The 14,354-nt window shown below is 41.3% G+C and overlaps 1 protein-coding gene across 1 annotated transcript in view; it reads right to left on the bottom strand.

The window, feature by feature from the left end:
* Nucleotides 1–4,031: 4,031 nt before the first annotated feature.
* The window catches only part of mdfi (MyoD family inhibitor), a 54,644-nt gene continuing 44,321 nt past the window's right edge, over nt 4,032–14,354 (bottom strand). Inside the window, exons 4-6 of the mRNA XM_084062441.1 lie at nt 14,253–14,354; nt 6,134–6,400; nt 4,032–5,094 (exon numbers count right to left, since the gene is read on the bottom strand). The exon at nt 14,253–14,354 is cut by the window's right edge and continues 339 nt beyond it. Of these exons, the coding sequence (XP_083918567.1) occupies nt 6,147–6,400; nt 14,253–14,354 (356 nt within the window). The 3' untranslated portion in view covers nt 4,032–5,094; nt 6,134–6,146. The remainder of the gene's footprint in view (nt 5,095–6,133; nt 6,401–14,252) is intronic.

Genomic DNA, 14,354 nt, shown 5'->3' with positions numbered 1-14,354 from the left:
GCCAACTTTCGCTGTCAATCACAGAACGATGAGCGACGACGCTGATAGGCTCGTTTTTTTGGTAATGCGCTAGAAACGCCCATACAAGCCTTCAGGCCAGGCTCCTTCCTGAAATCAAATGGAAACTAGAAAAAGTGCTCCTCGGAGCACAGGTCTCCGCCAGGTCAGGTAGGTTATTGTGGCCTCCTGGTGGCGCTATAATAGGCCAATGTGAAAAGGGTGGCATTTCTTCTTAGGCCTTTCAATGGGATGACACTGCATTCATGATTTGAGGCATTTTGTTCCAAAAATGTGTTTTGCTAAATTAGACCTGCTGGTGGCGCTATAAAGGCCAATGTGAATGTGAAAAGGGGGGCATTTCTTCCTCGGCCTAGTGGGAATCTGCATGCAAACTTTCACGGAAATTGCACACTGCATTCATGTTTTGAGGCATTTTGTTTAAAACTGACCAATCCTGCAAACTTTGGAAGCCACTGTAAGCCAAATAGGATGGAATATGAAATATCGGACAGATCCATCAGAATCACATGACTATGGAGATGCAGTGTACCAATTTGCGTGTTTTTTGGACATAATCTGAAGGAATAATCTCCAAAAATGTATTTTACATAAATCGGCCTCCTGGTGGCGCTGTAAAAAGCAGATGTGAAAAATGCAGTCCAATGTTTTTCCTTGGCCTCTAGGGAGTGTGCGTGCAAAGTTTCACGCAGATCGGTGCAGTTATAGTTAAAAATGCAAATCGGCCAGTTATAGCGCCACCATGAGGCTGATTTGAAAATGTTCAAGTGGCATTTCTTCCTCGGCCTAGTGGGAATGTGCGTGTGCAATTTTATGGAAATGGCAAGCTGCGTTCATGATTGGAGGCAGTTTGTTCAAAACGGACCAATCCTGCAAACTTTGGAAGCCAACCTTAGCCAATGAGGATGCAATATGGGAAATCGGACAGATCCGGGTTGATCACATGACTATAGAGATACTGTGTACCGATTTGCATGACGTTTGGTTAAAACCTGTAGGTGTAATGAGAAAAAATGGGTTTTGCACAAATCGGCCTCCTGGTGGCGCTATAACAGGCCCATGTGAAAAATGTGGGGCAGAGGTTCTGAATTGGCATCCAGGGAGTGGGTGTGCACAGTTTCGCAGCGACCGGGCCAACGGTGCCGGAGATTAGCTGTTAACACACAGACAGGACACACACACACACACACACACGGACGGACGGACGGACGGAGGGTAAAACATACTCTCTCGCCATGCCTTTCGGCCTGGCGGAGACAATGAGATTTTCCGGAGGGAGGGTTTACCAGGCTATCCCGAGTCCGCCGCAGCTAAAAACCCGAGCGGATGCTCCATGCTCTAGATCGCGTTCTATCGCAATTTTACAAACAATATGTATAAAATCGCGATAGAAATACGCGATCTAGAGCATGGGCCGTCCGCTCAGGGTTTTTAGCTGCGGTGGACTCGGGATGGAGTTATGAATTCTTCCTAGTGTACCACTCGTCCTATAGGATATAGTAATATCGTATAAAAAGGTCCGAAATTCTCCTTTAACCCATTAAGACCTGAAGCCGATTCTACAAATGTCTGTGTTTCTATGTCAGTGGTGCTCAAACTGTTTTATGTCAAGGACCCCCACAATTATATGTGTGTGTATTTGGCCGCCGACCCCCATCTCAAAATGAAGCAAAGAATAGAGTTAAAAATGTTTTGCTTTAAACAATATATATTCAAAGATATGCAACACATTTTCACGATTTTTCAAAAAAAAAAATTGAATAGCCAAAGTGTAAAATAATGTTTTTTTAGCTCAAATCAAAAAGTGACACAGACGCGTTCCAGGTCTTAATGGGTTAATAAACTACTATGGTCCAGTTACAGCAAAAAAAAACAACAATTCTTTGGCATTTGATTTCTGAGGAGAGAGAAGGAAAAAAAAAGATTGCACTAACAGTGTTGGATCAGAGAAGAGAGAGAGAGAGAGAGAGAGAGAGAGAGAGAGAGAGAGAGAGAGAGATTTGTATCAAAGTTCAGTTTTAAATGCACAACATACACACTCATCTATACGTGAACGTCTCCAGAGGTACTATAGGTATGGGAAAATAAAAAGGTTGTGAGTCTCTGTTATCATAAGGCGTACCATTCAGACTACAAGCATATGGATCTAACTTAGCATAATATCGCAAAGATATTCACAGAGGGACTTAAATTAGATTTTGAGTTAGAGAAGAAGAAAAAAATGTCTGCTTTTTCTTTAACGGAGAAGAGAAGCCGGTCGAAACCTGATAACACAGAAATGTGATTTTCACATTGGGTGGAGGAGAGAAAAAAATGCAAATATCTCAGCAAAAAATCTACACAATAAGGATTAATAGAGGATTTTTTTTCTTTTTTCTTTTTCTTTTTTTGTTGCTAAAGGCAAGGAATCTACTTGAGAGGGAGAGAGTACAGGCCTTTTACCAAAGCCAAGGTCGTTTGTTCACATACTAGCACGAATGACAGGAATAAATGAAATGAATTAATAACACAAAAAAAAGAGTCTTATGTCCTCCAGTTCTCTACCAGTTTTTAGGAATGTTTTCTGAAAAAGAGAATATTCACAGAAGACAGCCGAAGCCCTTTTTTTACATGAAATAAATGTACAGGAAAGAAAATAATAAACGAGAATATGAGATGCAACAACGATAAAATCACGGAGAAACTTTTCGATTAAAGAAGCCTCTCTCTTCACATGTTAAAGAGTAATGGAGCAGAACGTGTCACTAAAGGGCCGAACACACACCAAGCACCATAACTAAAGTATAACCATAAGCATAAATATGTTGTTTTAAATATCGCCCTAACGCAGCTGTCTTCAACGTTTTTCAGGCCAATAGGCCTTAGCTGAGAGAGAGATGAAGCAGGGACCCCTTAGCTGAGAGAGAGAGATGAAGCAGGGACCCCCCACTATATATTGGATTCATGTTAAATGTGTGTTTTCAGACATTTAACCACTTAAACCCTCAATACTTAATAATTGTTAGTTATGGCTACAGTTATAGCTCTTGGTGTGTGAACGCCCTTTAATGCCACACAGCAAAGTCCTCTGTGTTTAAAGGGCAAGACTAGAGGTAGAGGTTTGGGTTGTGTAGTTACCTTGCCATGATGTAACTCCAAAGGTGGACAAGAAATCAAAGGCCTTCCATTCCGACATCCCACTACTCCGACTACGTGGACTCCGAGCGCGGTTAGGGTTAGGTATAGCTAGGGTTAGTAATCGTCGGAAAGGCGACATTTAGAACTAAAAAAAAAAGAAGAAACAAACACAATCAAAGCTGATTCAGACAATGTATAACAGCACCTGGATCCGGATATTCAAATAGTTAAATCAACATCATATAAATGTCACATGATGCCACTTTTGCAAGAACTGATCTTTCTAATCAATGGAGCAATTATGTTTGATTTCTCGTCCACCTTTAGAGTTACATCATGACACGGTAACTACACAAACCCAAACCTCTACCAACGTGCTCTTGGCCTGTAATGAAACTCTGAGGATTATTAAAACATATTCACTTCATTGTCTGAGTTTAACCACTTAAGTCCTCTATATACTTCATCATAATATGACAAATTGCGACCTCTGCAAGGGTTTAGATTGTCTATTTTTTTTTTTAAATGGATGTTTTTTTTTAATGAATTGGAAATTACATTTATTGTAAATGTACGGATTTTTTGGAAAAGATTTGCCTATAATTAAATGCCCAAATATGGACACCAGGTCGAAAGTGCTTAAAATGAACACTGAGGATTTGTACTGTGTAGCATGGCATATCGTCTCTGTCGGGTGGAAACCTCATATGTCCAAAACTGTTACTTTTCAGGATTAACCCATTAAGACCTGAGGCAGCGTCTAAAAAAAATCTACTGTAAATCCTAACAATTTTTCGGAAAAAAATATAAAAAATAGCAGATCTACAAGTTCATAGTGCGGCACTCGGTGCCGCGCTATGAGCTTGTATATCTGCTATTTTTGAATAGCCCAAAGAAATCTAAAGTGACCAGGTCTTAATGGGTTAAAGATCGACAAGCTCAAAACGCGACGCTTCGCGACGCGTTTCCAGCTTGCGGATTCGGCTACTTTAGTGTGACGCTGTAGTATGATCAAATAAGGCGTTAATTTACGGAAAAAAAAAACACAAACAGTTAGAATATGGAGATAGGAGGTTTCGATACGCATGTTGCAGGACAAGGTAAAACAGGACAGATTCCGTCTTCCTCGCTGCCGACAGACAGTCCCGGCAAATCCGACTTTTTGGACATCGTTTTCCTCCTATAAAAAGGTGAGGTGCATGTTAACAAAAAAATAAAAAGGGAATGTTTTGGGTAATATTGCCACTTTGCCCCCATTGGCGTTTCCCTCTGCTTTTTAGGACGACTTTTTAGACACGGACACAGAAAGGACAGCAGAGTGTTCGGTCACGTGATGCTCCAGTCGGACCATCCGCCGTGTGCACTGAGCGATAAAGGTGACTGGTGGCGACGCTTTCAAAAAAAAAAAACAGCCCAGACTGTTAAGATGTTGACCTTGGCCAAGGACAGCGTCGCCTTCCAACGTTTCTACTGAGATCTGAGAGAGGGTCCATTTTCCCATTACGCCACGGCGCTCTTATCTACAGAAACACTAAAATCCGGTTAAATGGAGCCATTTTCTCATTTGCCTGTGGAGGTCATTTTTCATGCTCGGGGAACTCCACTCACTCAGCTTCCAGACACAAGGGGCCCCCCCGGTTTGGTAATGAGAGCCAGTTCATTGGAGGGTCCAGAGAGGAACGAACGAACAGAACGAACGCCGTACGGACCCCCCTCTTCCTCTTAGAAATGGTCGAGGCTGATGATAATTTGCAGCCTGCGTAGGAAAAGGTTGCGGGCCGCTTAGCACGCGCCGGGGTCCCCCCGTCGGTCGGGGGACGTCAGGGGACGAGCCCCCCGAAGAAGGCCAGCCCGACGTTGTCGTCTCCTCTCCTCGTCCTTTTATCTTTTTCTCTTTTTTAAATCGATTGGAAATGTAGACCGGTGACATCGGGGTCAGCGCTGTTGCTCGGCAAAACCCTGTTTTTTAAGAAGAAGAAGAGGGGGAAAAACCAAGCTTCAGAGACAATTCAACCAATCACGAGAACCCTAATGCCGACACTCCCCCCACCCCCCCGACACACACACACACACACACACACACACACACACACACACACACACACACACACACACACACACACGCACACACACACACACACACACACACACACACACACACACACAGCTATTATAGGAAGCCGCTCAATTATGTCCGCTGGTGTCCGACAAGTATACGTCAACTATAGTGTATGTAACAATGTTCTGCCGTTTAGACACTTTGTAACCGGCTGTTTTCCTGTTGTCTGACTGCACTGACACTGTGTTTATGTCCTTTGTACAAGGCATTCTTGTACTTCTGTTTATGTGGACGTAAACAAATATTTCAAATGTGTGTGTGTGTGTGTGTGTGTGTGTGTGTGTGTGTGTGTGTTGCAGTGTTGATTTCGTCGACTAAAACTATGACGAAAAATGAAATAAAAACTAAATAAAAACTAAGCTACGATGGCTAAAACTAAGACTAAATATATTGACAATTTCATTAACAAATAAAAACTAGACTGAAATGTTAGTGAGGGATCTAGTGGAGAAGAGATCCAGTAGAACTAAAACACAAGTCATTTTATGTTTGGTTGCGCTCGGGTGTTGTGCTCTGAAAATAGCAGATCTACAAGCTCACAACGTGTCACAGCGCGACGCTATTTTCAGCATGCAACCAAGAGTAAAATCAGCCATTATGATCAAGGCACCACCAAAATACATTTTAATCGACTAAATCAACTGTAGATTTAGTCGACTATAATCTTATGATATTTAGTTGACTAAAACTAGACAAAAACTAAAACATTTCAGATGACTAAAATATGACTAAAACAAAGTTTTATTCAAAAGACTATGACTAAAACGAAATTAAAAAATGCTGTCAAAATCAACACTGCGTGTGTGTGTGTGTGTGCGCGCGTGTGTGTGTGTGCGTGTGTGTGTGTGTGTGCGTGTGTGCGCGCTGCAGTTACGACACCTCCGGAGGCCTTTCAGGAGGAGAAGCACAGTCCGCAGCACTCCATGCAGATCTCCAGGCAGTCGGCGGACTCGCAGCACGCGTCGATGATGCCGCAGTCCATGTCGCACGGCAGGTCGCAGTCGCCGCACTCCTCCGACGCGCAGCAGCAGCAGAAGCAAGAGTCGTCGCCGGCGCACGAGCCGCACGTGGCGCAGTCCAGCACGATGTTGCAGAGCGTCAGGAACTCACAGAACAGACAGGCCAGGATGCAGTGGACGCAGCAGTCTGGAGGAGAGACACAGGTTAGAATGCATTTAGTTATCTTCTCATAACTAATTATTATTACGGATGTTTAACACCCTGTCACATCAGGCCCTGTCACGGGCCTGACACATCAGACCCTGTCACATCAGGCCCTGTCACGGGCCTGACACACAGGGACGTGCACAGATAGACTCTAGGTGGTGCTAGAGCACCTGCCCTTTGCCCTCTTGACCAGAAGTGCCCTTTTGAAAAAAAGGGAAAAAAACGTTTTTTTTTTTTTCAGTTTACAGCAGGGGTCTTCAACAGGGGGTCCGGGACCCCTAGGGGGTCCTCAGAGTTACTACAGGGGGTCCGCCAAATCTTTATGTGATATGATTTTTCTTTTTACCGTAACCACTCGAAACCTAGCATCCCTTTTCTGAGGAGAACTTTAGCCAAAAATAGCAGATCTACGAGCCCACAACGCCTCGCGCTGCGAGGCGTTGTGGGCTTGTAGATCGGCTATTTTTGGCAAAGAGGTATAGGTGTAGAGGGAAAAAAAAGCAGACCAAGTAAACAAAAAAAAGTATAATTTACTTGAGCACCTGCCCCTCAAAATGTCTGTGCACGCCACTGCTGACATCCCTGTGTCACGTATATGTCAGGCCTTGTCACAGCCACTATGATCCTGTACACCAGTGTAATAGTGTATTATGTCTCACCATCGCAGTGGTGTAAAGTAACTAAGTACATGTACTCAAGTACTGTACTTAAGTACAATTTTGAGGTATTTTCAATTTACTGGAGTATTTCCAATTGTCAGTATTTTTACTTCTTTCTACTCCACTACATCTAAGAGGCAAATATTGAGCTTTTACTCCACTACAATTATTTGAAAACTTGGTAGCACTTTAAAATAATGACCCGTTATAAAGCATTTATAAACGTTTATAAGTAGTTTGTAGACTATTAACAAATCATTAACAACCTGTTTGTTGACATTCCTAAATGATTACTAAAACCTTTATAACTACAGTTACAAATCATTTGTAAAGTATTAGTAAGTAGTGAATTATTCATGAATAAGCCATGTATAATACATCTGTAAATGATTACTAAATCATTTGTAACTGATGTTACATAATATATACAAGCTATTGGAAGCTTGTTCATGTTTAACATATGCTTTGTTAAACATTCCTAAAGTATCTATAAATCCTTAGTACATGTTATTATGTGCCCTATAGTAAAGTGAAGACAGTTCACCATTTACAACTGTCTGTTAATGTGTTTGTTCATGTTTAACATGCTTTGTAAAACATTCCTAAAATATCTATAAATCCTTTGTACATTATTATGTGCCCTACAATAAAGTGAAGACAGTTCATCATTTATGCCTGTCTGTTAATGTGGACTTTCTCCTTACCTGTTGCAAACTACCTGGCTTTCATGAATGCAGACACCAAACAATTACTAGAATGATCATTCATGTTAAGCAAATGATGCGTAAGACATTCGTAAAGAGTATGTAAACCATTTGTGGTGTTAGGGACCAAAAAAGTCACTACAAAGTACTACCAATCAACTCTAAATTGCCTGAAACGTACTCCTAACAGGTTTTTGGGGGGACGATTTTGGCCTCCACACTTAGTGATTATTTCGGATTTAACTTTCGTTTCGGTGGTGACCAACTTTCGTTTCGGTAGTTTGATTACAAAATGTAAGTTGTGTAAAAAATAATCTGACTATACTAAGTTGTTATTTGTTTGTTTAAGTCAGGCTATACTCTACTCAGAGTCATAAGTTTACAAAATGTACTAAAGTACAGTTTGTCTTCATCACTGAAAATAACGTACATGTAAACTGATGTCATGTGCAGTTGGGGTGAAGAAACACAACCATTTCACTCCTAATAATACCTATTTGATTTGACATCCTGACTTGCTGCTGTAGCTGAGGCTTGAACCTGTTACCTGCGGCTCACTAGTCAGTGACTCTATCCATTCACCTACAGCTGTTTCCTTGGAATCTGCGGTTCTGAAACGTTTTGTTGTCAACCCCCCAAATTGACATGTATTTGGGCAGTGGACCCCAATGTGAAAAGATGTAGTGTCAGGGCCCCCCATGAAAAAGATTTATATTTATGCTGTAACACATTTTTTTTAAAGTTATTTGTATTGTTTGTTGTTCAAGTCAAAGCACCAGGAAGGCTGTACTTGTCAGCCATCTGTTAGCTCAATGGGTTGAGACGCAGTATTCATGATCCAGAGGCCATGAGTTCAAATCCCATTGATGTCTTTCCTATGATTCTTTCCTTTGCAGACTGGCTTCCAGAAGATCAACTGAGAACTACCAGGAAGGCTATATTTGTCATCCAACTGTTAGCTCAATGGGTTGAGACGCAGTATACATGATCCAGAGGCCATGAGTTCAAATCCCATTGATGTCTTTCCTATGATTCTTTCCTTTGCAGACTGGCTTCCAGAAGATCAACTGAAAATTACCAGGAAGGCTGTACTTGTCAGCCATCTGTTAGCTCAATGGGTTGAGACGCAGTATTCATGATCCAGAGGCCATGAGTTCAAATCCCATTGATGTCTTTCCTATGATTCTTTCCTTTGCAGACTGGCTTCCAGAAGATCAACTGAGAACTACCAGGAAGGCTATATTTGTCATCCAACTGTTAGCTCAATGGGTTGAGACGCAGTATACATGATCCAGAGGCCATGAGTTCAAATCCCATTGATGTCTTTCCTATGATTCTTTCCTTTGCAGACTGGCTTCCAGAAGATCAACTGAAAATTACCAGGAAGGCTGTACTTGTCAGCCATCTGTTAGCTCAATGGGTTGAGACGCAGTATTCATGATCCAGAGGCCATGAGTTCAAATCCCATTGATGTCTTTCCTATGATTCTTTCCTTTGCAGACTGGCTTCCAGAAGATCAACTGAAGACTACCAGGAAGGCTGTACTTGTCAGCCATCTGTTAGCTCAATGGGTTGAGACGCAGTATTCATGATCCAGAGGCCATGAGTTAAAATCCCATTGATGTCTTTCCTATGATTCTTTCCTTTGCAGACTGGCTTCCAGAAGATCAACTGAAAACTACCAGGAAGGCTGTACTTGTCAGCCATCTGTTAACTCAATGGGTTGAGACGCAGTATACATGATCCAGAGGCCATGAGTTCAAATCCCACTGGTGTCTTTACTGTGATGCTTCCCTTTGCAGACTAACTTCTAGAAAAACAAGTTAAAACCACCAGAAAACCTGTAACTCTCAGCCAACAGCATAGCTCAACTGGTAGAGCGTCTGTCCAATAACATGACTTGACTTGACTTGAGTGGGTTCGATTCCCACTCGAGTCAAGTGTCCCCGGTAACTTGGGGCAACGGATAAATTGACTGATATCCTTAGTGATGCTTCCCTTTGCAGACTAACTTCTAGAAAAACAAGTTAAAACCACCAGGAAACCTGTAACTCGCAGCCTACAGCATAGCTCAACTGGTAGAGCGTGTGTCCAATAACATGACTTGACTTGACTTGACTCAAGTGGGAATCGAACCCACTCAAGTCAAGTGTCCCCGGTAACTTGGGGCAACGGATAAATTGACTGATATCCTTAGTGATGCTTCCCTTTGCAGACTAACTTCTAGAAAAACAAGTTAAAACCACCAGGAAACCTGTAACTCTCAGCCTACAGCATAGCTCAACTGGTAGAGCGTTTGTCCAATAACATGACTTGACTTGACTTGACTGAAGTGGGAATCGAACCCACTCAAGTCAAGTGTCCCCGGTAACTTGGGGCAACGGATAAATTGACTGATATCCTTAGTGATGCTTCCCTTTGCAGACTAACTTCTAGAAAAACAAGTTAAAACCACCAGGAAACCTGTAACTCTCAGCCTACAGCATAGCTCAACTGGTAGAGCGTTTGTCCAATAACATGACTTGACTTGACTTGACTCAAGTGGGAATCGAACCCACTCAAGTCAAGTGTCCCCGGTAACTTGGGGCAACGGATACATTGACTGATATCCTTAGTGATGCTTCCCTTTGCAGACTAACTTCTAGAAAAACAAGTTACTTGACTCGACTTGACTTGAGTGGGTTCGATTCCCACTTGAGTCAAGTCAAGTCAAGTCAAGTCATGTTATTGGACAAACGCTCTACCAGTTGAGCTATGATGTAGGCTGAGAGTTACAGGTTTCCTGGTGGTTTTAACTTGTTTTTCTAGAAGTTAGTCTGCAAAGGGAAGCATCACTAAGGATATCAGTCAATTTATCCGTTGCCCCAAGTTACCGGGGACACTTGACTCGAGTGGGAATCGAACCCACTCAAGTCAAGTCAAGTCATGTTATTGGACAGACGCTCTACCAGTTGAGCTATGCTGTTGGCTGAGAGTTACAGGTTTTCTGGTGGTTTTAACTTGTTTTTCTAGAAGTTAGTCTGCAAAGGGAAGCATCACTAAGGATATCAGTCAATTTATCCGTTGCCCCAAGTTACCGGGGACACTTGACTCGAGTGGGAATCGAACCCACTCAAGTCAAGTCAAGTCATGTTATTGGACAGACGCTCTACCAGTTGAGCTATGCTGTTGGCTGAGAGTTACAGGTTTTCTGGTGGTTTTAACTTGTTTTTCTAGAAGTTAGTCTGCAAAGGGAAGCATCACAGTAAAGACACCAGTGGGATTTGAACTCATGGCCTCTGGATCATGTATACTGCGTCTCAACCCATTGAGTTAACAGATGGCTGACAAGTACAGCCTTCCTGGTAGTTTTCAGTTGATCTTCTGGAAGCCAGTCTGCAAAGGAAAGAATCATAGGAAAGACATCAATGGGATTTTAACTCATGGCCTCTGGATCATGAATACTGCGTCTCAACCCATTGAGCTAACAGATGGCTGACAAGTACAGCCTTCCTGGTAGTCTTCAGTTGATCTTCTGGAAGCCAGTCTGCAAAGGAAAGAATCATAGGAAAGACATCAATGGGATTTGAACTCATGGCCTCTGGATCATGAATACTGCGTCTCAACCCATTGAACTAACAGATGGCTGACAAGTACAGCCTTCCTGGTAATTTTCAGTTGATCTTCTGGAAGCCAGTCTGCAAAGGAAAGACATCAATGGGATTTGAACTCATGGCCTATGGATCATGTATACTGCGTCTCAACCCATTGAGCTAACAGTTGGATGACAAATATAGCCTTCCTGGTAGTTCTCAGTTGATCTTCTGGAAGCCAGTCTGCAAAGGAAAGAATCATAGGAAAGACATCAATGGGATTTGAACTCATGGCCTCTGGATCATGAATACTGCGTCTCAACCCATTGAGCTAACAGATGGCTGACAAGTACAGCCTTCCTGGTAATTTTCAGTTGATCTTCTGGAAGCCAGTCTGCAAAGGAAAGAATCATAGGAAAGACATCAATGGGATTTGAACTCATGGCCTCTGGATCATGTATACTGCGTCTCAACCCATTGAGCTAACAGTTGGATGACAAATATAGCCTTCCTGGTAGTTCTCAGTTGATCTTCTGGAAGCCAGTCTGCAAAGGAAAGAATCATAGGAAAGACATCAATGGGATTTGAACTCATGGCCTCTGGATCATGAATACTGCGTCTCAACCCATTGAGCTAACAGATGGCTGACAAGTACAGCCTTCCTGGTGGTTTGACTTGAACAACAAACAATACAAATAACTTTAAAAAAAATGTGTTACAGCATAAATATAAATCTTTTTCATGGGGGGCCCTGACACTACATCTTTTCACATTGGGGTCCACTGCCCAAATACATGTCAATTTGGGGGGTTGACAACAACACGTTTCAGAACCGCAGATTCCAAGGAAACAGCTGTAGGTGAATGGATAGAGTCACTGACTAGTGAGCCGCAGGTAACAGGTTCAAGCCTCAGCTACAGCAGCAAGTCAGGATGTCAAATCAAATAGGTATTATTAGGAGTGAAATGGTTGTGTTTCTTCACCCCAACTGCACATGACATCAGTTTACATGTACGTTATTTTCAGTGATGAAGACAAACTGTACTTTAGTACATTTTGTAAACTTATGACTCTGAGTAGAGTATAGCCTGACTTAAACAAACAAATAACAACTTAGTATAGTCAGATTGTTTTTTACACAACTTACATTTTGTAATCAAACTACCGAAACGAAAGTTGGTCACCACCGAAACGAAAGTTAAATCTGAAATAATCACTAAGTGTGGAGGCCAAAATCGTCCCCCCAAAAACCTGTTAGGAGTACGTTTCAGGCAATTTAGAGTTGATTGGTAGTACTTTGTAGTGACTTTTTTGGTCCCTAACACCACAAATGGTTTACATACTCTTTACGAATGTCTTACGCATCATTTGCTTAACATGAATGATCATTCTAGTAATTGTTTGGTGTCTGCATTCATGAAAGCCAGGTAGTTTGCAACAGGTAAGGAGAAAGTCCACATTAACAGACAGGCATAAATGATGAACTGTCTTCACTTTATTGTAGGGCACATAATAACATGTACAAAGGATTTATAGATATTTTAGGAATGTTTTACAAAGCATGTTAAACATGAACAAACACATTAACAGACAGTTGTAAATGATGAACTGTCTTCACTTTACTATAGGGCACATAATAACATGTACTAAGGATTTATAGATACTTTAGGAATGTTTAACAAAGCATATGTTAAACATGAACACGCTACCAATAGCTTGTATATATTATGTAACATCAGTTACAAATGATTTAATAATCATTTACAGATGTATTATACATGGCTTATTCATGAATAGTTACTAATACCTTTATAGATGATTTGTAACCGTAGTTATAAAGGTTTTAGTAATCATTTACGAATGTCAATAAACAGGTTGTTAATGATTTGTTAATAGTCTACAAACTGCTAATAAACGTTTATAAATGCTTTAGAATGGGTCGTTACAAATGATTTAATAATCTTTTACAGATGTATATAAATGGCGTATTCATGAATAGTTCACTACTTACTAATACTTTACAAATGATTTGTAACTGTAGTTATAAAGGTTTTAGTAATCATTTACTAATGTCAACAAACAGGTTGTTAATGATTTGTTAATAGATTACAAACTACTTATAAACGTTTATAAATGCTTTATAACGGGTCATTATTGTAAAGTGCTACCGAAAACTTTAGTTACTAGTTACTTTGTAGATATACATTATTACATCATGAAACATACATTAACCACTTTAGCCCTATTGCATACCTAGGCTATTTGAAAATAGCAGATATACAAGCTCACAACTCACACGTTGTGAGCTTGTAGATCTGCTATTTTCAAACATGTTAGTACTTGTACTGTTGGTACTTTAAGTACACTGTGATACCAATACTTTTGTGCATTTACTCTCAAAGTAAGTTTTGAATTCCGGACTTTTACTTATAACAGAGTACTACTTCTACATCGCAGTATTGATACTTTTAACCCATTGAGACCTGGGACTGTGTCATTTTTAGATTTGAGCTAAAAAGCATTATTTTACACTTTGGGCTATTCAAAAATATCAGATCTACAAGCTCGTAGCGCGGCACCGAGTGCCGCGCTACGAGCTTGTATATCTGCTATTTTTGAAAAATCGTGAAAATGTGTGCAAATCTTTGAATATATATTTTTTTAAAGCGAACATTTTTAACTCAAATCTTTGCTTCTGGGGGGTCCCTGGAACAAAATATTTTGATGGGTGTCCGCGGCCAAAAACATATCATTTTGGGGGTCCTTGACATGAAAAAGATTGAGCACCACTGATATAGAAACATACGTTTTTCAGAAAACTGTTGAGATTCAGGAGACATGTAGAATCGGCTTCAGGTCTCAATGGGTTAAAACATTGTGAGTACTCATGTCTCACCGTCCTGCGTGGGGCCGGCCGTCTGGGAGCCGTTGCTCTTGGACGAGCTCCCCTTGCTCCTCTTGCTGCTCTGGGAGGTGATGGAGGGGTTGGACTGCAGCT

This window comes from Gymnoscopelus microlampas (assembly GCF_963454915.1).
Source record: "Gymnoscopelus microlampas genome assembly, chromosome: 7".
NCBI lineage: Eukaryota > Metazoa > Chordata > Actinopteri > Myctophiformes > Myctophidae > Gymnoscopelus > Gymnoscopelus microlampas.
This window is presented reverse-complemented; position numbering and strand designations above follow the sequence as displayed.